Consider the following 27,019-nt stretch of genomic DNA (forward strand, 5'->3'; position numbering starts at 1 on the left):
AAATTCAATTTAATAAGAATAATTAATTACATTTATATAGTGCTTTTCTGGACACTCCACTCAAAGTGCTTTAAAGGTAACAGGGACTCTCCTCCAGCACCACCAATGGGCAGCCCAACCTGGATGATCCAATGGCAGCTATAGTGCGCCAGAACGGTCACCACACATCAGCTGTCAGCTGGGGAGGATAACAGGGTGATGAAGCCAATTCACAGATGGGATTAGGAGGCCATGACTTATAAAGGCCAATGGGAAATGTGTCCATGATGCCTACTCTTTTCGAGAAACACTCTGGGTTTTTAATGACCATAGAGGGTCAGGACCTCGGTTTTATCTCTCATCCGAAGAACGTTACTATTTACTGTATAGTGTCCCCATCAATATACTGGGGCATTAGGACCCACATAACCCGCAGGATGAGCGCCCCTTGCTGGCCCCACTAACACCTCTTCCAGCAGTAACCTTAGTTTTTTCCAGGACTTCTCCCATCCAGGTATTGACCAGGCTCATACCTGCTGAGCTTCAGTGGGCTGCCAGTTGTGAAATGCAATTTAATCAATGTTTTTACTGTATGCTGAGATAATTTACATGTACTAGCACATTCAGATTATAGAAACCAGACCTCGGCAGTAAATGGATTACCTGGACTACATGCCAATGCCTGTGTCCCAGTAAAGTGCTTAAACCCTGAGATACCGAAGCAGAGGTGTGGAGAGAGCTCATCTCTCTGGGCAGCCTGTGCTCTGTAGTGGTGCTATGAGCCTGGGCTTGATCCCCACACGTCAGGTACAAGCGATCTTCTCCATGCAGCAGAACCTGCTCCTGGTTACTCTGGGGGAGAAAAGGGAAACATGAACATTCAAATCAGAAAGTAGAGCCAAAGGGCAAGATTCTTTCCTTTTGCCTATTAACCATAATTTAAGCGTTTCAAAAAGTATTCAAACCCAACCAATGGCGTCCCATTGTGTGAAACAATGATTTGTATACATTTTTAAACTTAATATTTTGTTCAAAACCTGAATGCTCTAAGTGGGGAAAGTCACCATGCGCACCTGGATGGAACCTAGCTATGCCAACATTTTTGTCGGCTGGGTAGAAGAATGCTTCTTTGTTTCCTTTACTAGCTTTGTCCCTGACCTCTACAAGTGATACATTGATGACTGCGTCAGTGCTGCTACATGCTCTAATGACCAGCTAGAGCACTTCCTGCATCAATCCTGCATCACTAACTCTCAACTGTCCCTCAAATATACAGTTAACATATCTTCTAGACAAAAATGTTTCTGTTCACCATCCACGACTCTCATCCTCGGTCTATTACAAACCCACAGATTCATACAGCTATCTCCTGTACAGCTCTTTTCATCTAACTCACACCAAAAACTCTCTCCCCTTTTCACAGTTCCTAAGGCTATGTCGACTCTGCAGTGGCAACATGGATTTCCAGAACCAAGCACTCAAAATGTATGCTTTTTTCATCAACAGAGGATACCTCACCTGGGCCAAAAACAGCCCTCAGATCATCAACTCGATCAGGAACTCCCGGTCTCACAACCGCATTTCTTTTGTGCTTCCCTACCATTCTAACACACTTTCTATCCCCAGGACCATTATTAACAACTACTCCATTTTACAGGGCGATCCCTCCATCGGTACCCTTTTTTTCTAACCACCCAATCATCTCATACCTCCAACCACCTAATCTACATAAACGCCTGGTTCACAGCTCCCGCACTCGGCACTCGGCAATCATCCCCACCAGGCACCTTCCCCTGCGACAGAACTCGCTCCATCACCTGCAAATACATATCTAACAACAAGCTCATTCAGGGCCCCTCAGGTCAATTCTGGATCACCCAGACAACATCTTGTACCTCCAGCAACCTCATTTACTGTATCTCTGGCAAAAAATGCCCAGCTATCTATGTTGGGGAAACAGGAAGGAGACTAGGGGACCGCTTCAGAGAACACGTTAGGGCTGTGAAGATTAACGATTTCTCCAGGCCCGTAGTTTCCCATTTCACCTCAGATGGCCATGATCAAACTGATCTCTCTGTTCTCAAAAAAGGGTTTCTCAACTATCGCAGAAAAACAACAGAAACGAAACTCATCCTGAAATTAGGTTTACACCACCCCCTTTTCTCAATGAAAGACTTATTTTCATGTAATCTTCTCTATTCTCATGCAGGTTTTGACTTCACACCTTCCTTCACCCCTCCCCATTTTGCACTTCCTCTGCCCCTCCTGCCTCCTCCCCTGCCTGCCCTGTCTTTCTCACACCTGAAGAAGGCTTCACAGCCAAAACATTGTTTTCTCTCTTCTCTTTTCAGCATGGAATAAACCCATTACTTGTTCCTTTGCAGCCTACGCATGCTGACGCAGCTACCCACCTGAATTAAAGCTACAAGTCATTTCGAATGAATCTGCACTAACTTTAAATACTGGCTTAGTGTGATTTTTACCCATTTTCCTTGGCAGATTAGCCGTAACTGTAACTGTAGCCGTAAAGCACAGGTTTCAAGTCTTTCGATAGATTCTCAAAGGATTAAAATCAAGACTTTCACTGAGCCATTCAAGGACATTGACTTTCTTATTTTGAAGCCAGTGTAGCTTTGGATTATTTTCCTGGTGAAAGGTGAATTTTTGTCCTTATTTTAGGCAGGTTTTCTAAGATTTGCCAGTACTTTTCTATGTACTATGATCCCATCAATCTTGATAAGCTTCCCAGACTCCTCTGATGAAAAACAGAGCTATAACATAACGCTGCCACCACCATGTTTGACTGCTGGAATGGTGTTCACTGAGTGATGCGGTACATTGGGTTTGTGTCAAATGTAACACTTTGGATTTCAACCAAAAAGTTCAAATTCATCACGTCTGACCAAAAAACTTTTTCCACATGTTTGTAGTATTACTAAGGTAACAATTTGTGATTTTTTTCAGTTATATATAAGTCCCCTTTGTGAAATGACCCAGATATTGCTGACCCATTAAAATTCTCCTATTTCTGTCACTAAATTTTTCAAATTCACTGATGAACTCATGGTGTCCATAACCAGTTTCCTCCTTGCGCAGCTACTCACTTTGGAGGGACACCCTAACCCAGGTAGTGTCTGGGTGTCTAACATGTCTTAATATTGACTTTGCCATGAGATATTAAATGTTTTTGAAATGTTTTTTATACCTTTTTTGTGATCTGAGCCTTTTATATTACTTTATCCCATACTTTTTTTTTGACTGTTCTTGACTACTACAATGACTTAATTAGGTATTTTTTGTACCTAAAATAACTGAAGTCTGCCAGAGCACATTTAAATCCTAATGTAATCATTTGCTATTTTTCTTTCATATTTATTATGTATTTACTTTTTTTAAGCTTTAAATATGTGGGGTAAGTTATATAACAAATATTAATAGCTAATGCAAAGGGTCATTAAAATGCGTCAAAAAAATGAAATTGAAATTGTCTGAATACTTTTGCAAGGCACTGTATGTAGATGCTTGCAATTTATTGAGTACAATATTTTTCAAATCACGCAAACATTTTGTTCTATATACATGTCATGATTGTTAATTAAATACATTTTAAATATATATTTTTTAAATACTTCCTTTCCTTAGGCCTGAATTCACAGTAATTTCAGTATTTCACATTATGCCCTCAAATTCTAGTTTCCATGCAAAGCTTGAAATACAAGATTAGAATAAGTTCTCTGCACCCCTCATTTTGAATACTTCAATATCCCTTAATGCAACACTGACAAACATGACAAAGACGCAGTGCATGCTTTTATCTCTAAATAAAATAATCAAGTTAACTTTAAAAATATTTTACTTTGGCACAAAACTGGCTGCAATTTGTCCAAACTCCAAACAAAACCCTGTTAATGTTCAAAAACTGTTCAAATCAATTATATACAAATTCCTCTTCATCCTACACCTTGTTAATTACTCTTAGTGGCCACTTTATTAGGTACGTCTATCTAACAGTGGGTTGGTCCACCATTTACCGACAAATCAAAACAGTCCGAATTCATCATGGCCTGGACTAGCCCATGTCTACTCCTATGTGTCCCATAGTTTGAAATTAACTGGTGGTTGATCTCTATTCTGAATTGCTTGTTCCACTGCGTACAAGACGTTTGACTGGATTAAGATTTGGTGATTGGGAAGGCCACTGCTTTACGCTGAATTCACTGTCACGTTCATTGAATCATTCCAGGGCTTTCCAACCCTTGGGGCAGGGCGTCAACAGTGCAGGTATCAGTGTGAAACAGCAGGAACCCAGATTCATCAGACCAGGTGATGTTCTTCCAATCCTCCAGAGTACAGTGTCTGTGTTCTTTAGACTAGTTGTACTCAGTTCTTAGTTGACTGACTGTAGTCCATCTGTTACTCTGCACAAGCCTGGTCAGCCTCTGTCCGCCACATTTATCAATGGTCTGTTTCCAACCACAGGAGGACCACCATTGGCTGGATGTTATTTGGGCGGTGGCCAATTCTCACCACACCAGTGACACTACTGTGCATAAAAGCCCTGGTAGGTCTGCTGTTCCTGATACACTGGTGTCCACTACCATGTTGCTTTCAAAGTCACTTAAATCTTTGTCTTGCCCATTGTCCCTCTGAATTGCACACACATGTTCGGTAGGTACCAGCCTAACTGCGTTAAGGAGCATTGTCTGCGCATATATTATGATGTTGTCAACATTTGAGAAGTCAATTACAAGGAAGGGCATCTGTACCTAATAAACTGGACACTCGGTGTATCTGCTATATTTTGTACTTAAAAATTTAAAATGTCTACAACAAAATTGCAGCAAAATTGCGATTTGAGAAGAACAAAATGCAGAATCACCCTGAAGATTTTTTTTAATACTTCATTTAAATTTACTCTAAATTGTTGATTGAGATTTAAAATGCTAAATAGGTAAGAAAAATACTGACAGAAGAAGCTGACAGACACACCAAACCTGAATACCATCATGGGCCCATTCTAAATGATTTTACTAACTGGTGCAACGAGTTCTCCCTAAAGGTAAATGTTCCAAAAACAAAGGAACTGGTTATTGATTTTAGGAAAAATACCACACCCCATCAACCCACTATAATTGATGGTCAGCCTTTTGAAATTGACGATAACTATAAGTACTTAGGACTGGTCATTGACAAATGGGACAAATGTTGTGACACTATCTATAAAAAAGGCCAACAGGCCAACAGAGACTCTTCTTTCTTAGAAAACTTAGCTACTTTAAGGTACATAAAACTATTCTTACACTTTTCTACAAATCATTCATTGAAAGTGTCTTAACATACTGCTTCACTTGATGGTTTGGCAACATAAGTACCGGTAATTGAAATATGCTGTGTAAATTAGTGAAAATAAGTGGCAAAATAATCGTGAATAATCAAATCAACTTAAGCATCCTTTACAAACAGAGGGTGACTAAGAAAGCCAAAAGCATCATGGAGTGTGTGTCTCACCCCGTCCATTGCGAATTCAAACTTCTCCCATCTGGGAGAATCCTCTGTGCCCCCAGGTGTAACAGACTCAGGAAGTCTTTCATTCCCACTGCAATTACACTCTTAAACAATGCAAAGTAACTACCTTGTCTCTTGCTTCTTATATCCTCTAACACTACTGTATTCTCTTCCCTTTTGATGATGTTTATTTGTCATTGTGTTGTGTTTGACTGTGCCGTAAAACTAATTTCCCCTAGGGGACAATAAAGCTTGAATTGAATTGAATAAAAACCGCTCCATCATTTCAGCAATTAGAGCTGTTCACTTACTGTGCAGGGGTTAACTGTTAAGGCGCTCTTGATGAACTGAAACTGCAGAATGCTGCCCTGCTTTAAGCAGTCTTTCTTTTCTGTTTCACTACTTGAAGACCGATCGCCTTCACTGCTGATCACCCACAGGTGGTACCCCTCCGCACCCCAACTCTGCAGGAAATAGAAAAGCTTACTCACACAGAGAACTCCCAGAAAGTTACGTTTTATGTAGCACTAATGCCAAACTGCATAGCTTTTTTGTTTAAAAGAAAACTTGGCATTGTCAGATATTCTAACTGCCTGCTACACTCAAACCTGTGACATACAGTAGCATAAGTAAGAAGACATGTATATTCTCATTGAGACAAGCTTGTATTTCTACAGCCACAGGTGGTACTTCTTACTTTTAGTTTAATTAGTTTTTTGCCAGATGAACTTCTTTCAAGAAAAAAAAGCTGTATCGTTTCACTTCTAGCATTTCTTAAACTAAGTTAACATGCTCTTATAAACAATACAGTGTTGGGACTTCCCACAATTTTACTGCTAATATTAATCCAAACATGATTTTACATGCATCTGAAATATTGCAGTTTTTATACTATAAAACAAAGCACACTTGTCTCACAGTCAACACATTAATATCAACAATTACTGTATATCCATCTTTAATCTAAAAAGATCTCAAAACGCTGTTCACATACAAGAGAACCCACTTAAATCACCACTGTAAAGCAGCACCTGTGTGGTATGTGGCAAGCATTATGCGCCAGTGTCCCTTAGACAACGTTTGAATTAAGGAAGAACCTTTAGGTAGGCTTGACTGTAAAACCCCAGAGTGGAATTTTACCCAGGACACCAGGGTTAAAAGCCTTAAGAAGAGTCCTATGGGATCTTTGATTTAACATCTCAGCAGAAGGATGGCACCTCATACAGCAGTGTTACCATACTAGCACTTTATTTTGAATATCATGGACCAGGGGAAAGAGTGCAACTGGTCCACCACACCACTTACAACAGCACCTTGGTATTCCACCTGAGGAGGCCCACTGACTTATCTTTAGAAATCTAATGATACAGGGTAGTAATATGAGTAATTATTTTTTATTTAAGGGGAATTTAAAGCCGTAAAAAAACTTACCATAGAGACGATCCTTATGGGTTCTTTTTTTGTACCATCTGAACGATAGCTATGAAAAAGAAAAACAAGATCTAGCTCACCTGCAGTTTTTAGCTTTGCAGTTTTAACAGAGTACTATGCAACTGAAGAAAATAGGTAAAAATAGGTCCTACACTTTATGTAGAATATTAGTTCTATGAAGAATTTAATAGATTTTATTGATTCTTTAACAAATAAGAACAATATAACAATGAAAGTCAAACTAAGTGACAGTGCAGAATTATTACAGTGGCAATCTAGCAGCCACATTATATGATCACTTCTCAATAGTGTCAGTTTAGTGTGAACACACTAGGTTTTTCCAAAAGACAAGACTACCAATTAAACAACCCAATGTACTCAATGTGCAACCCATGATAGAGTTAACCAAGTCAAAATTAAAGCAGTTAAAACTTATTTAGGTTTTCCAGGGTTTAAGTTTTTAATATTAAAAGTATAACCAGTCCATTGTTACACAGTGCAGGGTACCATGGAAGGCACTAGAGAAACAGAGGGCACACTCACGCAAAATCTTCCCCAAGTGTACAGATAAGGTGAGCCCCAAACACACTCCACAGAGAAAGGCCTCCACACTCCCATGTCACCATGGCAACGCTGCAGTCAGGTGACCATCGGATCAGCTTCACAGGCCCTGTTTTGTTCCAAATGTCTGCAGCACACAAGAAATATTTTATTTTTTCCCTAATGATTTGTACTAAAGCTTGATGAAGAAAAAAAAAAATTTTTTTCTAATGCTAATTATCTTTTGGACATGTAATCTTAATTTTGTGTAATCATCTTTACTCAGAATGCCCAAAATCATATTACTGAACATGTTGTTGAAGGACTTCACAAAAAATTACAACAGTATCTTTGTAATAAAAAGCAATATTGGGCAAAGTACTGCACTTGTTTGCATTAACTCAGTATGACATTGCACGTATTTTGTGTCAGATGAGCTTCTTTCAAGACAAAGCTGTATTGTTTCACTTCTAGCATTTCTTACTGCTAGAAGTATGTATGGGTATGTATAACTATAAAGTTAAAAGCTATGAATATAAAGAAACAAAAATTAAAGTGAATGAAATGTGCCTTTAATGTAAGAGGCCATTAATACTATATAATAATACATTAATAGCACTGCTTTTAACACTGTGAATTAAAAACAGGCAAATATGAGTTGCCACACAAATAAAAAGCTCTAAGCAAAAAAAGATTGTATCCTGACATTCTTAATTTTAGATATAATTTATTCAGCCTTGTTTAGTAGTAGTAGTAGTAGTAGTAGTAGTAGTAGTAGTAGTAGTAGTAGTAGTAGTAATAATAATAATAATAATATCTGCATGGTTATCAGTCTTGATTAATGGAACAGGTAAAGGTTTATTCCACATTGAAAGGAAAAGAAAAGAGATATTTTGTCTGTGTAGGCTTCTTCAGGTGTCCACACCTGAAGAAACTTCCACACCTTAAAACATTGTGTTTCTTTTCTGCATGCTGATGCAGCTACCTCCTTGAACTTCATTCTTGGACTGTTTTAATTGAGAAAGGACTGCTTTATGTCACCAATAACCTGTAGGTGGCAATGCTCTACCAGATTAATCAGGCTAGCTACACAGAACTCAAGATTTTAAAAAGGGTTAAAAATGAACATAAGAAATGAAAGCTCAAATCCATTTCATGTTTCTTTATAATACAGATACTTTAATAAAAGCCATTTAAACAATCAAAATAGACTCCTGAACAAAGAGCATAACATTTTACTAAAACACATGTGGTAGGTGTAAATGAACTCAAAGCCCTGCAGAAGAGACAGAGAGATCCTGGACTTACCGGGGTAGTGTTTTGGAGTTAACTCAAGCTTGTGTGAGAGCTGCATTGATGCTGTGGTGCTGTCTATCGTGTAAACTAAAACAGAGCCACTGCATAGGACAGAAAAAAAATAATTTAACATCAATAAATTCAAGTAAGAAGGTCCTGTAATTAATATTCACACCACTGTGCTGGAAATAACTCAAATCCATTGACTATATCTAAACCATTAGCACTGTAAGGCATATCTCTTAAAGCAACTTAAGACATCTGTGTGCAAATGACTATGTTTACAATTTCACTCCCCATATTTACAAAGACAACAACGCTGAACTAAAGGCATTTTTAACACAGGGGATTAAAGTATCCTTCTTACATTATTGTTAGCAGTTTCCTCTTTGTATATCAGCTAAAGAAGTTTTTGTGCTTTTTACATGTCACAAATGCAGAGGCTCGTTCTTTGGGATTATGCTTTATTAAAAACTTTTTTCTCTACAAAGTAGTTCTCCAAGGCACACAAAAATGAATATTCAAACACCTTGTCATAATTTATAACAGCTAAAGATTACATATACTTCATATTTACTATTAGAATGTCCTGAAGATAAGCTTCTTTCACAATTTTAGAGTTTTCACGGCAGCCATAATAGACAAAAAAATCTTATTCAAATGATCAAGAAACTACAATGATGTGTCTTTTTCAAATTTCCTTACATAAATTTTATTTGTAGGGGAAAAACATACATCCATTTTTTAAAAAAATACCACAGACACAGGACACAGGCTGCTATTTTCACACTTAGATCAAACATAAAGTATATAATTCTTCTCAAATGTTCTGAAAACACCCCCATGAAGCACAAAGCACAAACACTGCATTCCATAACTGATATCTGGAAAGAGCTTATAGAGTTCACCCATTTCTTGTCATCTCAACATGATGATTCGTGAACAGTTTATAGCTGGTATGAGGACTTTTGGCTAGAACTGGGCAGCAGCAACTCTAAAAACACATCTACCACACATTGAGAAGATGAGGTGAAAAATGAATTGACTCATGTGACAAAATGGCACAACATAAGATATTTTCTGAATTCCAAATCACTGTTGGGACTTTTACAGTCAGATGTTTGTGCTTTTAAATTGTCACACATGGCACGATAAGGAATACCATGTGTACTTACGTCATTAACACATAAAAAAGGGGAGCCTGTAATTCAGCTTTTTATCTGCAGATGTTGTTGTGCTTGAGTGAGAAAATTATTTGCACTATGAATAGCTTCCTGTACATATTTAGTATTGCACCACCATGTTAAGGCAGCTATATCACTGAGCATGCTAGAAAAAGCACATTTTATAATTTATGTTTTTAACCAAGTGTTGTTTGTTTTGCCTATGTGTTTTGCCTAAGGACCTATGTGTACAACAAAATGCTCATCACTAATAAAAAATAAAGCTAGACATTTTGTTGGCTAAAAGCGTTTAGGTTAGAGGGACAATGCGTTTGAATAAAAATAGTCAAAGCTTGAAAATGTTTACATTCGGACTCACCTTGAGCATCCAAAGGCCATTAGCCTGTACTTGTTATTCACTGCCACACATGTGCCGTCTGCAACATCGGGCGCCCACACACCCTGTAGCTGCTAAGACAGAGTACATGAGAAGTCACACTTGGAGTAAGTTTCTAGACCATTTTCTTTTAGTGGAATAATCTATCCTACTAAACGTGGTGCTGGATTAACAATGTCACTACCACAACACAACATCATAGAACACATTCTTGTGCTAAATTAATCTGAGGAGGAAACTTCCATCAGTAGCTTGTTTTTTCTTTTTTACATTTTATTTCTCGTATATTAAAGACAAGCTTCGGCTGCATGTAACTCAGGGAAGAGTCAAGGATATCCGTACACTCATGAATAAAATTCTTTTGAATTGCTCAGCGATAACCAGACATTTTTCACCTTGATTTTCTTTCATGCCGATTAGCACAGACTACAGAAGCCATCAAGATCGAAACAACAGAATGACAGGAAAGGTTGGAAGCTGACAGACACACCAATGCCTAGCTGTAAAATTTAAAAGCATAAATCTCTATGAATGAAAATGTCAGATAAAAAGAGTAAAGGAATTTGTCCTGAAACATCTGTACCTGTCACAATGCTTATGCACAATTCGTGCTATTGATAATTAAAAGATAAAAAGATAATAATGGCTACAGTCTTTAAGACCACAGTTGTTCTAATCACAGTTCTTATTTGTAAAGGCATAATATTACAAATGAATGGAGACTATCCAATTAATCTTGCTCATTTGGTTGCTGCTACCAAGCTGTTGATTCAAGCTGTTTCTTGAAGAATACTAAGGAATCTGCTTTACACATATGTCATCTTCTTGAAAGGAAGGTTTAACATAAAAGACACCAAGTTCCTGTGTAAGAATTGTAAAAATAATTTTGTAAAAACGTCGAAAAGGTTACAAATGAGAGGATGCCATTCAGCCCATCTTATTCACTTGATTGCTAACAGGTATGGGGGAATTTACTTTAAAAGCTTGTTCCAGAGAATGATATCCATAAATGTGAAGATGTGTCGTCTCTTAACCATCATGAAAGCATTTTTAATTAAAAATTAAGTGGATATTCCATTTCTGAAACCGCTAGTATTTCAGACCACCGGAGAGCTTTAAGTTGCAGGTTTAAAGTATGTTGGAAGAGACAAACCATTTTTAGGAGAATAAATCCAAATTTAGGAGATTAAATCAGCTCCTGAGTCTACAAAATGGTGGCCTGACTTGCATAATTGAAAACCTGACTGAATTGAAACCCAGATTACTCCTAATCAAAAACCATTGGTCAATCAACTCCAAACCTGGTATATGTCTATTCACAACACAGTTGTGAACCTAATTCACCCTGCAACTCACAACTGGCAACTGAAGCTCAGCAGGTGTGAGCCTGGTCAGTACCTGGATGGGGGACCTCCTGGGAAAAACTAAGGTTGCTGCTGGAAGAGGTGTTAGTGGGGCCAGCAGGGGGCGCTCACCCTGAGGTCAACATGAGTCCTAATGCCCCAGTATAGTGACGGGGACACTATACTGTAAACAGGCGCCGTCCTTCGGATGAGACGTAAAACCGAGGTCCTGACTCTCTGTGATCATTAAAAATCCCAGGGCGTTTCTCGAAAAGAGTAGGGGTGTAACCCCGGCGTCCTGGCCAAATTTCCCATTGGCCCTTACCAATCATGGCCTCCTAATAATCCCCATCTATGAATTGGCTTCATTACTCTGCTCTCCTCCCCACTGATAAGCTGATGTGTGGTGAGCGTTCTGGCGCACTATGGCTGCCGTCGCATCATCCAGGTGGATGCTGCACATTGGTGGTGGTGGAGGGGAGTCCCCATTACCTGCAAAACGCTTTGAGTGGAGTGTCCAGAAAAGCGCTATATAAGTGTAAGCAATTATTATTATTATTACTAATTCTGACAATCCCTTATCTTCCTTGTCAGTAACCTGAAGTCTAACTCAGGGTGGATATAATGTGCACCAAAAACTTGTAATAATTTTTTTTAATAACAGTATATGCACATTTGCTAAAAATTCTACTTGACCATCTAGCCCACTTTACCATGTTTTCAAAAGTGGTTAATGTTAGAAATGTCTCTCTACAGGAAAGAAGAGAAATGATTTTGCAGTACTGATTGTTAAGGGAGACCGATGCAGTGTCTTGCTTCAAGGACAATCACACTACAGAAAATTACTGAACATCGACAGAGAATAAGATAACAGGCAGTCAGATAAGCTGGGAAAAGCTGCACTTGCTGAAGTCCAAGTGGTGTTGCTTTATTAGCAAAAAGAGAAACTTTATTTGCAGGGCCCTATGCAAAGGTAGATGAAACATTTTATCAGTATTATTTTTGAATTATTAATATTTTAACATTTTTGATCCTAACAAGTATCACTAAAAGCAAACATCTGAAAGATAATATCTGGCACTGCATTAATGAGTCATTAACTATGCAGTTTTAACACATTTGTGTAGGAACCAGACTGCATAAAAAGTGATGCTGATTTTACTCTGTGTGTAACAGTTGCCATCATTTGAGGTTGATTAGCAATAAGGCACATTAGTTATACAGGAGTTGCTGTATGACATATATACTGCTAATTTCCAAGACAGTATACAGTTTTGCTTTAAAATAATTTTGTTCTTGTTGTTTAATGAAACACTTACATGATAATGTATCATAAAATACATGTAATATATAATATATATAATGTATATAATATAATATATAATATATATAAAATACTTTTGCTTATCATGTGTTATTGTAGTTGGCAATGGGTTGTGAATATGTGACATAAGTTATTCAGATTTTTAATTTATTTTGTGAGAACCAATACTGAAACTTAAATTAAAAAAGAAATCCTTAAAAAAAAGCTTAAAGTTTCACCTGACAATGAAAACATCTGTATCCATTTTATATAATAAATGTTGACATTAAACATTACAAAATGAAATGTTTTAAGAGGAAAGGGGTGTTTATCACTTTGAGTAATGGTTTCAGGACGCCACATTTGAAGTCACAATGTTTCACATTCATTGGTAGTTGTTGGGGAAAAAAATACAAAAGGTCAACAGATGTAAAAATAATAAAAAACATAACAATGTAGCCAATACAGTGTTGCAAAAAAACATAACTTGTAAATAGCTAACCTTGGTTCAGCCTTCTACTTAGACCATTCTTTTAGAACAATATTGTGATGGGTGCATAAAATTATTCAGATATGTAAGGAGTCTTACATCTGCAGTAAATCTGTTTGCCACTGGAGTGATGAAGCCTAGACGACCATCGTCAAAGACAACTGCAAAGCCATCAAGTGTCATGCAGTACTCCATATCCCGAATGTGGACACCTTCCAAATCCAGAGAAGGACCTCCTACACACAGAACACAACAATTGAGAAGAAAGACACTTAAATCATTTGGTTATTGTTGAGGTTTTATTTAATTTTAACCAGACACAGTAAATTGGTTTTAAACAATGCATCAAAGTAAATCTAATGACCTCACTGGGCTGTAAAACTAAAATACTCCTTTTTTTAATGTCACAATTCAAATTTTCTTAAATCAATGAAAAAAAAAACACTTACTGCCGCGCTGGATTGTAGCAGCATTTTTGTGTTTAAATTATCTGCTTAAAGCAAAAATTGTTTTGTATTTCCAAAACATTCACGACATTCAAACACCTTCCTCACACTGTTGCATATAAATAAGTCTCAGATGAATCTCATTTCTTTTTGTTTTTCAAAGCTTTGTGAATAAATAGCTTTAAACCAATAAGGCTCTACGTAAATTAATTTATGATTCTTTAGCTGGCCATTGAAGTATACTGTAACTCTATATGCATCACAAAGTGCTGTTGTAGCTTAAAGATTTTAAGCTTGAATAAGCTGAATTTACCATCTCTCATATAAAAATATATAAATAACATTGACTAAATCAGCAAAAGATTTGACTTAAGTGGTCATAAAAGTCTTACCAGCCCTTTTAATATACACATGCATGGACCTTGGAAATTACTGAAGGCAGTAGATAAGGTGGTCAAAATAGGTGGTTCCTAACTGGCATAGAAGAAAAGCTTCTGCTTAATATGTGCCAGAAAAGCGCTATATAAGTGTAAGGAATGACTAATAATAATGTATGTTAGAGAACATTATCACCATGTTATCAATCTGATAATTCACTTGGAGAGTCTAGTACTAGAAACAAGGATGAATGAATGGTCAATGAACTTCATTGTATTATTACTAGGAGGTATATTTTTAGGTTAGATAAGTACTGGATTAGATCATTGCAAGTAATCTACATTAAGCTAAATGAATTTGTAAAAATTGCTATTTTAAACAGCACTTGTGTCTGTAACACTACTTATGAGAACAGTATCATTGAATACACCTACATATTCACCAAAGCACTATAAAATGAACAGTAAACTGACTGAGGGCCTCACCTCGCGAGGACTGGAGATCTACTGAGAAAGGGATAGTACAGAGGTTAATAGCCTTTCTGCCATTGGTCACACCTTCCCAGTGAAGGATATGAAGAAGACCATCAGCTGTGGCCACAACTAGGTCCTCCTGCATGGACTGAAAACTGCAAACAAAAGCATGTCAATTACATTTTACACATACAATATAGCTGCAAGTCCAACTTAAAGTGTGGAATAAACAATGACATGCCTCTGAGCAGTTCCTAGCAGTTCCTGAAAATGGAATATTTGTGCACAAAGCCATTTGGAGCAGTGGAAGAGCTCATCCAACACCCCATTAAAAAGCACAGTATTCAAACAAAGTGCAAAGAGGCTCTAACACAATTGTCGAGAACTGTTTCTAAGTTTTTTTTCTCGTGGTAGCCCCGATATCTTGTGATACAAACTGGATGTAGATAAAAACATTAGTAGATAATTTAATAGTTTTAAATGGCTATTTTACTCTGTAATATGGTCTGTGGTTTTGGCCAAAACATTTTACCCTAACCCTCATCTTCAAAGCACATATTTCATTGTCAGTATTGACCCAGTTTTACAGTATTGATAAATGATTTCACAGTCCACATCGGGAAGAAATGATATTCCTTCTTCTCCCTTTCACTGATTCTTGGCTTACTGAAACCTTCAATCTATCAGTCAATAAGGTTTTCTGCTGACACTACAGTCACACACAAAGTGTTTTTAGAAAGCAATGTTAAGCCTATATTACTGCTTAAGCATACAGGCAGGATAATACATGCAATAATACAGCCAAAGTAGGGGTAAAATCAGAGAACCTAAGTTATTGTGTAGAAACCTCCAGAACCAGCACATCAGATAGGTAAGATAAAGGGATCCTTGAACAATGTCTTTTTCAACCTACAGTACTAAAAGACTTGTGAATAAAAATAGGATATTAATGTAGATGGCAGTTTCATTGTCAATATATAGGCTCTGGAAGGAAGAAAAAGGCAATCAGCTATCAGCTATCAGCCTCTAAAATATGCTTTCAGAATTGTTTAGGACCACTGTCCAGCACAACACCTAAAACGAATAAAGAGGCATAAAAACAAAGCTTGTTATGGTACTATGATTAAAGCAAAAACATGGAAGAGCTCTTCAATATTGGAATTATATTTACATAATGTCACCTATGTGCCTCACATGAAAAACAGATCACAAGAGGTACAAGTTTGCCTTGAATAATGGAACACTTTCAGAAGTACAAACGTAAAGATGTATTTTTACGTAATCATCTATCAGGATAACAATTATTTTTATACTTGTTATAAGTGTGCTAATTACACATTCACCCCCAATAGAAGTGCCAACTCAGAAAACATACAGTAATGAAGTAAATACAAAGAATAAATGGGTCAAATATAGTAGGAAAAAAGTAAAAATAAAAACAAAAGTGAGGCAGGGACATCTGAAAGCAGAATAAAGGATCAACTTGCCATATATGAATATTAACATACTATATGTGAAGTTACACTAATACAGGCAGTGGTACAAAAAAGGCACTGAAAACAGTAAACATTTCTCAAGCATCATAGCACATGGTTCCATAACAATACCGAGAAGCATTAAAAACAAATAAGTATATTTAACCGCATCAAAACTGACTATCACTCACTGTTAATAACATGCTCAGAGAGTTCAGAATTAAGACAAATCAGAACAAGTGAAACCAAACCTGCAGAGATCAACAAATATAAGGTCTTCATAACCAAGAATTTAACAATTTATCATCCATTAATTGTTCCATTAATGAAATCAGTAGGTCTATAATTACACTATAATTCTGCAAGACCTAATATATGAAAAAATGACTGTGATGTTTTTTTTTAAAAAAGGTATGAAAAGCCTCTATTAGATTAAACAAAGCCCCTATCCAGGACTAAGGTCAGTAGATCGAAATCTATATAACCTGGAACACGGAAAAAAGTTAACCAAAAATATCCCTAACAAATCTTCTGAAGAAAGCCAGCTTGCATGTCTTGCATATTTCAAGCAGATATAAGAAATAAAAAAATCTTGTCTAAAATGATATCTTGTACTTATCATTTACTTGTACTGTATAATGACAACTTATCAGAACAGGTTAATGGTGGTAAACAAATGAGCTAACAACAAAGTGGTAAACAAACTCAGACACTGATTATTTTGTTGATAGAAGAGATATCCATGCTGACATCTGCCTGATCTTCCCGTGAAAGTCTGCAGGAATCAGACTTCAGATTAAATTTCTCGATGACATTTCAAGATGTAGAGGTTTGTTTCATGCTCAAAAGAAAAAACAAAAGAAATGTTAAACTTTATTCAGGTGCGTGGGGGAATGAGGGAGAGGGTAGGACTACATTCAGTAGTGCTTTATCATTTCTTTTTACTCTTCAATGTGGAAGCAACCTCTAGTTCTGGAGGGCTGTTGGACCTGCATATTTTCTAGGTCTTTTAAAAATAACCAGCACCTGAACAGCAGGGAGTGGCTGGTAACTAGTACAATTATGCTAATAATATACTAATTCCTATAAACCTATACACAGGCCCTGAAGGACTAGGACTGGGATCCCTGCCCTCTTTGTTCCTTTGCAGCTAGATGCAGTGAGACTCTGGCAAAAGAAAACCTGACAATTTATTTAGTCCATGAATGAGAATACTTTGAATTGTTCTTGTTTACATGACTTTAAAACATAATTGCTATATTTCTGCCAATTATGCAGCATCCATTTCAGTGTACTGCCTCAGACATGACCATCTGTTTAGGTTATATTAGAAAACACCTGCACATCAATTGGTTCCTACTTGCAAAAATCAATCTGTTGTGCTAATAAGGCAAAAATCTGCAAAGACAGACAGGCAATTTATTCCAAAAACACATTAAAAAAAACCCAAAGCAATGATTAAGATGAGAAAAAAATGACCAAATGCAGACTAATTTAAACTTCCAGATGAAGTGAGACTAGCAAAATAAGACTGGCAATTTATTTTGTTCTCTAAATGACAATACCTTGCATTGCTCTTGTTCACATGTCTTCAAGACATAATTGCTATGTTTTGCAATTTATAATTCATAATTAAAATTTGAAGTTAATTTATCTCTCAAGATCCCTTCATTCTCTTCACATCACAGATGCTAAACCTCATCAAAAGTCCATGAAAAGCTGCTAAAGCCTCTTTGCATTTGGAATAGCTGTTAAAATGTGCCAGGTGGTACTACCTTTTAACCTTTATGACAAAATGTACAGCAATATTTTCTGTTTCAACTACTCTGTATTCCTATCTAAGTATCAACAGAATAGCCTTCAAGCAGAAGTGCCAAGATATTCCAACTTCACCATGCAAGAGATGAGGTTTGAGGTTGAGTTTTTTTTCTTATCTCACATAAAACAATCGGTAACGGTAAAAGACTTAGTGGTATAGTAATAGTAATACAGTGCCATATCACCACTCCAAACTCCAAGTGCAATGAGAAACGTCACCTTGCGGTAAAGAAAAAGATTGTGAATGACAGAGTATGCTCCTATTTTTTTTAAAGACAGCACAAGTGCAAGATGGGTATATAAAATTAATCTCCTAATCCTGGTTACATGTATTTAAACCAGACTGGTCAAGAAAACAGGTCATAGTGCCAAGTCAGAAAGCAGCAGCTTTGGTTATCATCTTGTTGAACATAGGTTGGGTAAGATAAAGAATGGTTCTCTAGAGATTCTTTTAGAATTGAGATATGCATTCTTATACACAGCATGACAAGAAACAATCATCATTTTGCTTTAGAAGATGTTGATATATCTATGGATGACTCCAAGTGGTCTTTCAGCCACAAGCCATAAGATGGATCGCATAGAGGAGGGAGCCAAAAGGCAGTGCCCCAGCAATAATGGCACTCAAATGAGAACAAGGAACATGGAAAAGAAAACAAGAGCCAAACATGAGACAAGCATCAATTAACCAGAGAGAACAACAGTATACTTTTTTCTTGGAACTGGGGTGACTAATATTGTCCAAAGAGTTGACAAGATCCTAGCAAAGGCAGGTGAAGATGTAGCGGTTGTTTATTTTAGAAAACAAATATATCACTCATTCCATATCAAACAGATTCACAAATCTACTAAAAAATACTGAAGAGAACTAAATCAGTTTTTTTCTCCCAGGAACTCTTTCTACAACTTGCAAAGATTAGTAACTGTTAATACTAATCCAGGAACACAACACGTGGCTGAGTACAGGGTGTGCTGAAGAACTTTCTCTCCCAGTGACTGAAATGGTAGACATGGGTAACAACTGCTTGACTGCTAAATTTGTCAGAACACTGACTTGAACAAATGCCTGACAATATTTTCAAATATTTAAGGAAGATCACTTTCAAGATGGTGAGAAAAACAGAGGAGAGAGAAACATTATGGAGCTGTGATCAAAATATCCACAACAAAGGTCTACTATTTCAGGAAAGCAGACTGCACAGGAATGAGCCAGAGATTAAGAGATGGAAAACAAGATGGATATGGATTCCTTAGAGATGGCAAAACTTTAAAGATATTTTGCTTGAAAAACAGAATGCATTCTAAGAAAAAACAAAGGCTAGCAGTGATCCAAATAATTTAATAAATAAAAAACAAAGCGATTTATAAAATGATAAAAAAATAAGATCCAGTTCAGAAAATATAACGACATCATAATGACATGTAAGTAGAGGTAAAGGAGCGGTGGCACTGTGGCTGGAAGGTTGCCGGTTCAAATCCCGTGGCTGGCAGAGGAATCCTACTCCATTGGGCTCCTAAGCAAGACCCTTAACCCCAGCTGCTCCAGGGGCGCCGTATAAATGGCTGACCCTGCGCTCTGACCCCGAGGTTCTCTCTCCCCGCCTGTGTGCCTGTATGTCTCATGGAGAGCAAGCTGGGGTATGCGAAATTACAAATTCCTAATGCAAGAAATTGTATATGGCTAATAAAAGTGATCTTATCTTATCTTACATTATAAGAATGGCTGAGAAAGACAAATATGGCAATATAGGCCAGAATATTTTTTTTCAGTAAGGTGCTAAAAAAGGTGTCAAAATCAAACCAAGTAATTATTGACCAATATGTTTTGTAGTATGTCTAAAGCATGTGTTTGTTAACAATAATTAGAACTAAAATGGGAAATCATCTGCATGTCAACAGGATATTTAGGAATTGTCACCATGAATTTAGAAAAGGTAGATCTTGTTTAATTTGTCAGAGTTCTTTTAACAAGCCACAGCAGTAACGGATACCAAATGTTCCTCATAAAACATTAAATCTAAATTTTTCAGGTGGCAGGCATTCAAGAAAACGTGTTGTTGTTTTTTTTTATTTTACTGATGAGGTTTTAGAGTGGCACTCTAAAAAAAAGTGGTCAGCAGTGCTGCCTTACAGCACAATTGAACCCTGGGTCCCTGGGTTACATTGGGGTGCTATCTGTGTGTAGTTTGTATACTCTCTCATGGTCATGCGGGTTTCATATAGGTAGGTTAATTGGACTTGGGAAGATTGGCCATGGTGTGAGTGTGTGTTTGTGTGTGTGTGTTTCCCATCCAGGATGTATCCTGCCTTGCACGGTTTTCTTGTCGGGATAGATCCTGGCTCCCCTGTGACTTTGAAATGGATCAAGGATGAAGAAGTTTTGGCTTTACAGTGTTTTTACAACTTGAAACAGCATTTGAAGGTTTTCACAGCTATTGCATTACTGCATAGTTGTAGTTTCCTACAAAAAGTAGTCTTTCTGAGAGAAACAAATTCAATGATGAAAAAGTAGTTTTAAACAGTTGCACCTTGTATTCTCAGACGATCTGTACTGTTTAGAGAAATGGTGCCAAGATCCGAACTGTTGAATGAACAATCTGGAAGTTAGAAGGACTGTTCTGTGAACTATCCCCGGTAAACATGTTACTATCGATTAAGTACTTTTTATCAAATGTGTAGAGCTCAGTTGATAACAGTCCTGTTGCCCATTAGAATGATCAATTTAAATCTGGATAAAGCAGTGTTTGGCAGCTCTGCAGCTCATAGTGCATTAAATCTCACCTTGTGATAGGAGCTTCCAAGTCTACAGGCCTTTTCATCTCCAAGCTCAGAGCAAGAGCACACTGTTCCTCTTTGTAACCAGGGGTGACCTTCACACGAGGACTTCCTCTGAAACAAATAAAAATGACGATTAGAATGGAATACAGTTATTTAGGCTAATTCATGTCTTAACTGGCAACAATGAGCAAAATGACTGCCATGTGCAGCACTACCATGATCAAATAAGTAAACCGCAAGGAACAGCAATATGAGAAAAACAATGGTCTCTCAAAGCTTTAGCAGTTCACGGACATTCAGATAATGAATTCACTATGGTATGTATTTCAAGATGGTGATTGCATAACATCAAGTAGTGAAAGAATAAGTAACAATTTCTGTAATGTCCTTTAGTGTAAATGTTATAAACCAAAGTTCAACCTGTTCTGTCTGCAAAAACAAAGCCTTTACAGGTACTGTGTACTGTGTGAGAAAAGTACTGATGGGGCTGGATTGCATCTATGCAGGTGATAGTGAAGAATTCTAATAAGAAATTGACTGATAAGAGTCTTGAATGTGTTTTAAAAACTAAGAAAATACACAGCACACACTTAAAGATGGCCTGTCCTGCTCTGAAATAAATGCTAAAATGTAGCACTCAGAATGCACTCTAAATAAACTGTGGAACTTATATTTACTTTATAGCAGCAAATGCAGAAAGTTGAAAAAGCTGTTGTCAACTAAAATGCATACTTCATTGATTCTGAGCCTTCCATAATGCACATGGAGGTAATTTTAAATATCAAACAGCTTGTCAAGTTTATTTTTTATCCTGATAAATGTGGCCACTTAAACATTGGTGCATGAATAATTTTGATTTGAATGTGTCCAGGGAAATTCACTAAATAATAATAATTGCTTACACTTATATAGTGCTATTCTGTACACTCCACTCAAAACGCTTCACAGGTAATGGGGACTCCCTTCCACCACCACCAATGTGCAGCATCCACCTGGATGATGCGATGGCAGCCATAGTGCGCCAGAACACTCACCACACACCAGCTCTCAGTGTAATGAAGCCAATTCATTGATTGATTGGGGGATTGGGGATTAAAAGGCCATGATTGGTAAGTGACAATGGGAAATTTGGCCAGGACGCCGGAGGTTACACCCCTACTCTTTTCGAGAAACGCCCTGGGGTTTTTAATGACCACAGAGAGTCAGGACCTCGGTTTTACGTCTCATCTGAAGGATGGTGCCTTTTTACAGTATAGTTTCCCCGTCACTATACTGGGGCATTAGGATTAACATAGACCGCATTAACATGCCCCCTGCTGGCCCCACTAACACCTCTTCCAGCAGCAACCTTAGTTTTTCCCAGGAGGACTCTCATCCAGGTACTGACCAAGTTCACACCTGCTTAGCTTCAGTGGTCTGCCAGTTGTGAGTTGCAGGGTGATATGGCCGCTGGCCATCCTAAATCCATGTAATCCTAATGCAAACAGATTTCAAATGGCAAATCCTGAAAGTTCGGAGAGCTTTCTTTACCTTACAAGATCACAGATACTAACCTTAAGATGAGCTCATGTATCATGTAAATATTGTATACTATTTCCTAAATGTTTCACAGTCCAATTTTTTTTAGTGTTTAAAAAAAAAGACTTAATGAGCCTTGAGACAGATGTCAGGTTACTCTTGACAGGTCAAAATACAGAGTACAGCTTTAAGCTACAGACCTTAATACATGATTCTTCGCATAATAAAAGCAGAAACAGTTCTCTAATAGAGAATACCAGACTTCATCCAGCCTGTTAGACCTGCTGTCAAATTCAGAATCCCTATTCCTAAAGGGACTGGCCATCCTTCTGAACAACCCCCGCAGGAATACTCAGCACCCACACAGCTATACGAAATCACAGATTTGCGTCAGCTTCGCTCATCACAGTACTTAGTGTAGGCTGGCAGGGTTGGGTTTCCACTTGAAAGTAACACTTTTTAAAGACAGTCATTAAAAGAGTCGATGTGCAACTTACTGAAATGTTAAGCCAGCTCTGTTATGAAAAGGGAACAATTATACACATTTGACAATTTCTTACATCAAACCATAATGAGAAAGTTCTTGGCCTTCCTTCATATAAATCCATTTTGACTTAAAAATAACTTGATAATCTTTGCATTTTTCTGAAACCTTACAATGGATGCCATTTTGACGCAGTGGTTAAACACAGTGGTTTGGCCTTGGGGAGGCTGGAAGAAGGAGAGTGCAGACAGCATCTATTGAAACTCAGGCAGGAGTGCGGCAAGTCTCTATGCTGCTTTACTAATACAGGAAGGAAACAAAACAATTAAATCTGTGGGATAATGTGTAGGTCAGCATTTTATTCAGAACTACTGAGAAAAGTGACAGAATTATCTATAAAAGGCAAAAGAGGTGCAATTGATATAAAAAAAGTCCAGACTCTTCAAGATTAACTGTTAAGAATATTAAAACTAGTAAAAATGTTTTAATATTCAACAAAATATGGAAACTTTGCAATGTGGTGAATACTTTTGCAAGGAACTAAATGAATGGTTGTGTCAGAGGTTACAGCCTAACCCTGGTCAGGAATAGCTTTCTGTAACTGCTACACTCAAACTTGTTTAACTTTCAATAAAACTGCATCTCAGCAAGACAGGAAAGGGAATCGATCAAATTTGGCAACAGAGCAAAGAAAATCTTTGTGGATCTATACTTAACACTGAAGCACTTACTGCAGTTCAGCAGCCTCATCAAAGAAAGGAAGATGAAAAAGATTAAGTTTCCAGGTCTTTATGGACTTACTCTATCTGAAGATTGTTTTGGGTTCTGGTGCATTGTCTTTGATTTTTCTAGTCTTGAGGACATGTTATAGATGTACTAACAAGCTAACTTTGACTCAAGTTCCGAAATGAATAAAATATGCAACATGTAGAACTACTCCACGGGCCTTGTTCTGCAAACAAAATGAGCAAAGTGTCGATACAAGTGGATTCCAGTCTTATTAAGAGAAAATGCATTTTAATTTTAAGACTGCACAACATTCTACAAAGATTCAGCAGGCAACAGTCTATAAGAATGACAATTGTTAATTTTATTGAAAATTAGTATCAATGCTAAATAATTCAGCATTAAATTTAGATGCCTTTCACAATGATCAACTCTAGGGAAAACTGTATTCCACAAAACACAAATCCTAACTCAAATTTTATAGGCTTTAATATTAATAAAATTATACCACCACCTGAAAAGGAATTGCAGCACAGTAGAACCGTTAACTATAAGAGGCTTTGTTGGCTTTTAATGTTTTTAATGTCTAAATGAAAACAGTACCTATAATTGACATTCTTTCCTAATTAATGTTAACAAAATTACTTAAGCACAAATATTTCCTCACAACATTTCTATAAAAGCTAATGACATCTTTACTCTAATGTTTGGAAGATGTAGCCATAGATGCAGTCCACTTTTTTAAGAAAGCTATTGTTTTTAAAGAAACATTTGCCAAGCTAATGCAAATCAAGAAAATTTGGATGAGCCATTATTAATAATAACAACTTAAAATACTGCACAGTCTGAGATGCAAGTGATGTATAACCCTTGTGCACACACTACAAGGATCTACAAGTGTACTGTAGCCTTTCGTGGTTTAGCTATACATAGCCCACTTGTGATGCACAGTTCTTGGATAATTTGGGAATACATTTTACTTCTTGTCTTGCCCTTGAACAAATACTTTCTATGTTGATGCCACAATACTACCAAACAAGCATTGTAAATAACCATCTTGGAGACTTTCCTAAACTTAAATAAAGGACCAGTCTTTGCTAAGGGATTTTATGAAACAAATGAGGCACACTGTCCCACTGTCCTTCAGGAATGCCCATGTCCATGAGAAGCAATTCACTCATTCCACTACATTCATAAGTGGTTCACTGACCCTTGCATTCTGAAATAAACAGATAAATGAACTCCATTATTACATGCATAAATAGTTCAAAATGCCAATTTAAACTAAAATTAAAGATGACATGATTTAAATTTAGAATATATTTTATTAAAAAAAACAACCGAATAAAATATCACAAAGATGCACAAACTGCAGGATTAAAAAAATATTTGAACTAACTTGGACTAAAGGTTTCCCCAACCAATAGTGCTATAGCCCCTTATTAAGCTTTTAAAGAAATTATCCTTAACTTTCATTGTCTTACAATAACTCTTAAAATAACATTGGAACAGAAGACTTCTTAAAGTCACAGTAATAAATAATGGATACACAATAACTAAGTTGTATCAATTTGAATGATAATGCAAACAAAAAAGCAAGCATAAAACAGATAAAAACATAAATCCATTAGTTGTGCACAAAACACCTTTGGTGCACTAGGTTATAAGGATTTAAAACTATTTTGATCTTCCAATTATTGTTTAGACTATGAAGTGCTGTCTCAAATGCAAAGCTGATCCTTAAGTATGAGAAAAATATTCAGCTGCAGCGTGCTTTCTGTCTAGACTTGTCCAGATAGATATACCATGGTCCAGACAAACTTGCAGATAATGTCTCCTTACACAGGCTACAGGAAAACATCAATCAGACTTGCTGAAACCGAAGACAAGCTCATTGTGCTTGGTGAAGCTCATCCGTTCTAACTTATCTTTGAAATATCTATGAGATGTGCAGATTATGCCAGTCATCCATTTCTAGGTCAACAAGATACAAAAGACATTTCTGCTCTAGAATCAGTACAGAGAAAAGTCCGGAACACAGTGTACTTCTTTAGTCTGAACAGAGAAATATGAAACAGAGGACACAAGTGGAAATTAAGTACAAATGCATTTAAAATGAGGAACAAGATTATTCCTTTATATATAATGGTTGTGGTGAGAAAGGAACAAGCTACCCAGCCATGTTGTCAAATTCAATACCCTGACTTTCTAAAAGAAATGTCAAGATGAGATTCTTGGATTAATTAGTTACACTACCAAATGGGCTAGCTGAGCTCAATGCCCTCCTCTCATTTGCAGCCTTTCTTAGGTAATTGGGTAGCTGTGGCAAAATTTCTTAAATTCTGCAAGAACTTATCAAGTTGTGTGGTATGTACAGTATGTTTTAAGGAAAACAACATTAAAATTGTAAGAAAGTGAGTAATAATTCATTACAATTTTTCAAATAAATTGCATTACAAAATAAATTCTCAAAACAAAAAATGAATTAAGCTGTGTAATACTGTATATTAATTATAAACTCTATTTCAAGTATCGCTCTAAAAGTGTATTTGGAAGCAGACACAAAAATCGCCAAGAACTTCAATTACATGTGTAGAGTTTGTTCAATGCAAAAAAAAAACTTTTGAACTAATACTAATAAGGTTTTTTTTCTTTTTCCTACATAATTTGTGAGCAAGGAGAAAATTTTGCAGACAGGGTAAACTGGTGAAAAGGTCAACAGGTCTACTTATTTGCCTCGTCCACATTTTGGTTTTATTTTCTCACCATCTTAACATACGAAGTTTTTGTTATTGACTTTGTTGGTTGCATAAAGTTGTTAATGCTGAGTGGGTTTTATGCTTGCCAGTGAAGTAGAAGGCCTTACAGGCTTTACATGCAGTAGAATTCACATGTGCAGAACAGGCCGCTCAAGAGGCTTATGGCCGGTAACACAGTAGAGTTATTATCCTGTTAAACTGATTTCTTTTTTCTTACTATTTCTTACTACTTTTCTTACGTAAAATCTTTACTTAATTCATCATTGGAGTTAACAACATGACAGTCAAGTCATACTGGCACCAAATATAAGCATCTTCTATGTCAGTATACATGTGGAAGTAACCAAGTCAGATGATGGAGCAGACAGTACAGTTTGTGCTGTACAGCACAGTTATGTAAACATGAGAAATAAAGAAAACTGAAGCTTCCCTCCTTCACAGCTTATTATTTTCAGAGGAATTTGTGGAAAAAGCAAATTCTTATGTGAAAATGCCATATGTAATAGAATATCAAGGTTAAGGGTCACAAATGACCATCTTTGCATTTGAAAACAGGTACTGATAGCAAAGTTGCATAACTAAAAAAATATTTTGCTCCAAATTCTAAAAGGAACATAAGAAGGGCTTGACAGGAGTGTACTCCAACAAGCAAGGACCTCCAGTTGTTTCTTCCGAGAAGCCACGGTTACTCTTTCAGTAATAACACTAAAGAAATGT

The 27,019-nt window shown here is 36.8% G+C and overlaps 1 protein-coding gene across 2 annotated transcripts in view; it reads right to left on the reverse strand.

The window, feature by feature from the left end:
• Nucleotides 1–27,019, reverse strand: part of ric1 (RIC1 homolog, RAB6A GEF complex partner 1) — a 128,993-nt gene that overhangs the window by 20,925 nt on the left and 81,049 nt on the right. The window contains exons 4-12 of one of the 2 annotated variants that reach the window (XM_088912301.1): nucleotides 20,819–20,926; nucleotides 14,757–14,899; nucleotides 13,547–13,683; nucleotides 10,294–10,382; nucleotides 8,764–8,852; nucleotides 7,459–7,603; nucleotides 6,916–6,964; nucleotides 5,796–5,948; nucleotides 643–831 (exon numbers count right to left, since the gene is read on the reverse strand). In XM_088912301.1, coding sequence (XP_088768427.1) covers nucleotides 643–831; nucleotides 5,796–5,948; nucleotides 6,916–6,964; nucleotides 7,459–7,603; nucleotides 8,764–8,852; nucleotides 10,294–10,382; nucleotides 13,547–13,683; nucleotides 14,757–14,899; nucleotides 20,819–20,926 — 1,102 coding nt within the window. Of the gene's footprint in view, nucleotides 1–642; nucleotides 832–5,795; nucleotides 5,949–6,915; nucleotides 6,965–7,458; nucleotides 7,604–8,763; nucleotides 8,853–10,293; nucleotides 10,386–13,546; nucleotides 13,684–14,756; nucleotides 14,900–20,818; nucleotides 20,927–27,019 lie in introns of both variants that reach the window. The other variant, XM_088912300.1, reaches the window with a different exon arrangement.

The sequence above is a fragment of the Atractosteus spatula genome, chromosome 3 (genome assembly GCF_055471065.1).
Source record: "Atractosteus spatula isolate fAtrSpa1 chromosome 3, fAtrSpa1.hap1, whole genome shotgun sequence".
NCBI lineage: Eukaryota > Metazoa > Chordata > Actinopteri > Semionotiformes > Lepisosteidae > Atractosteus > Atractosteus spatula.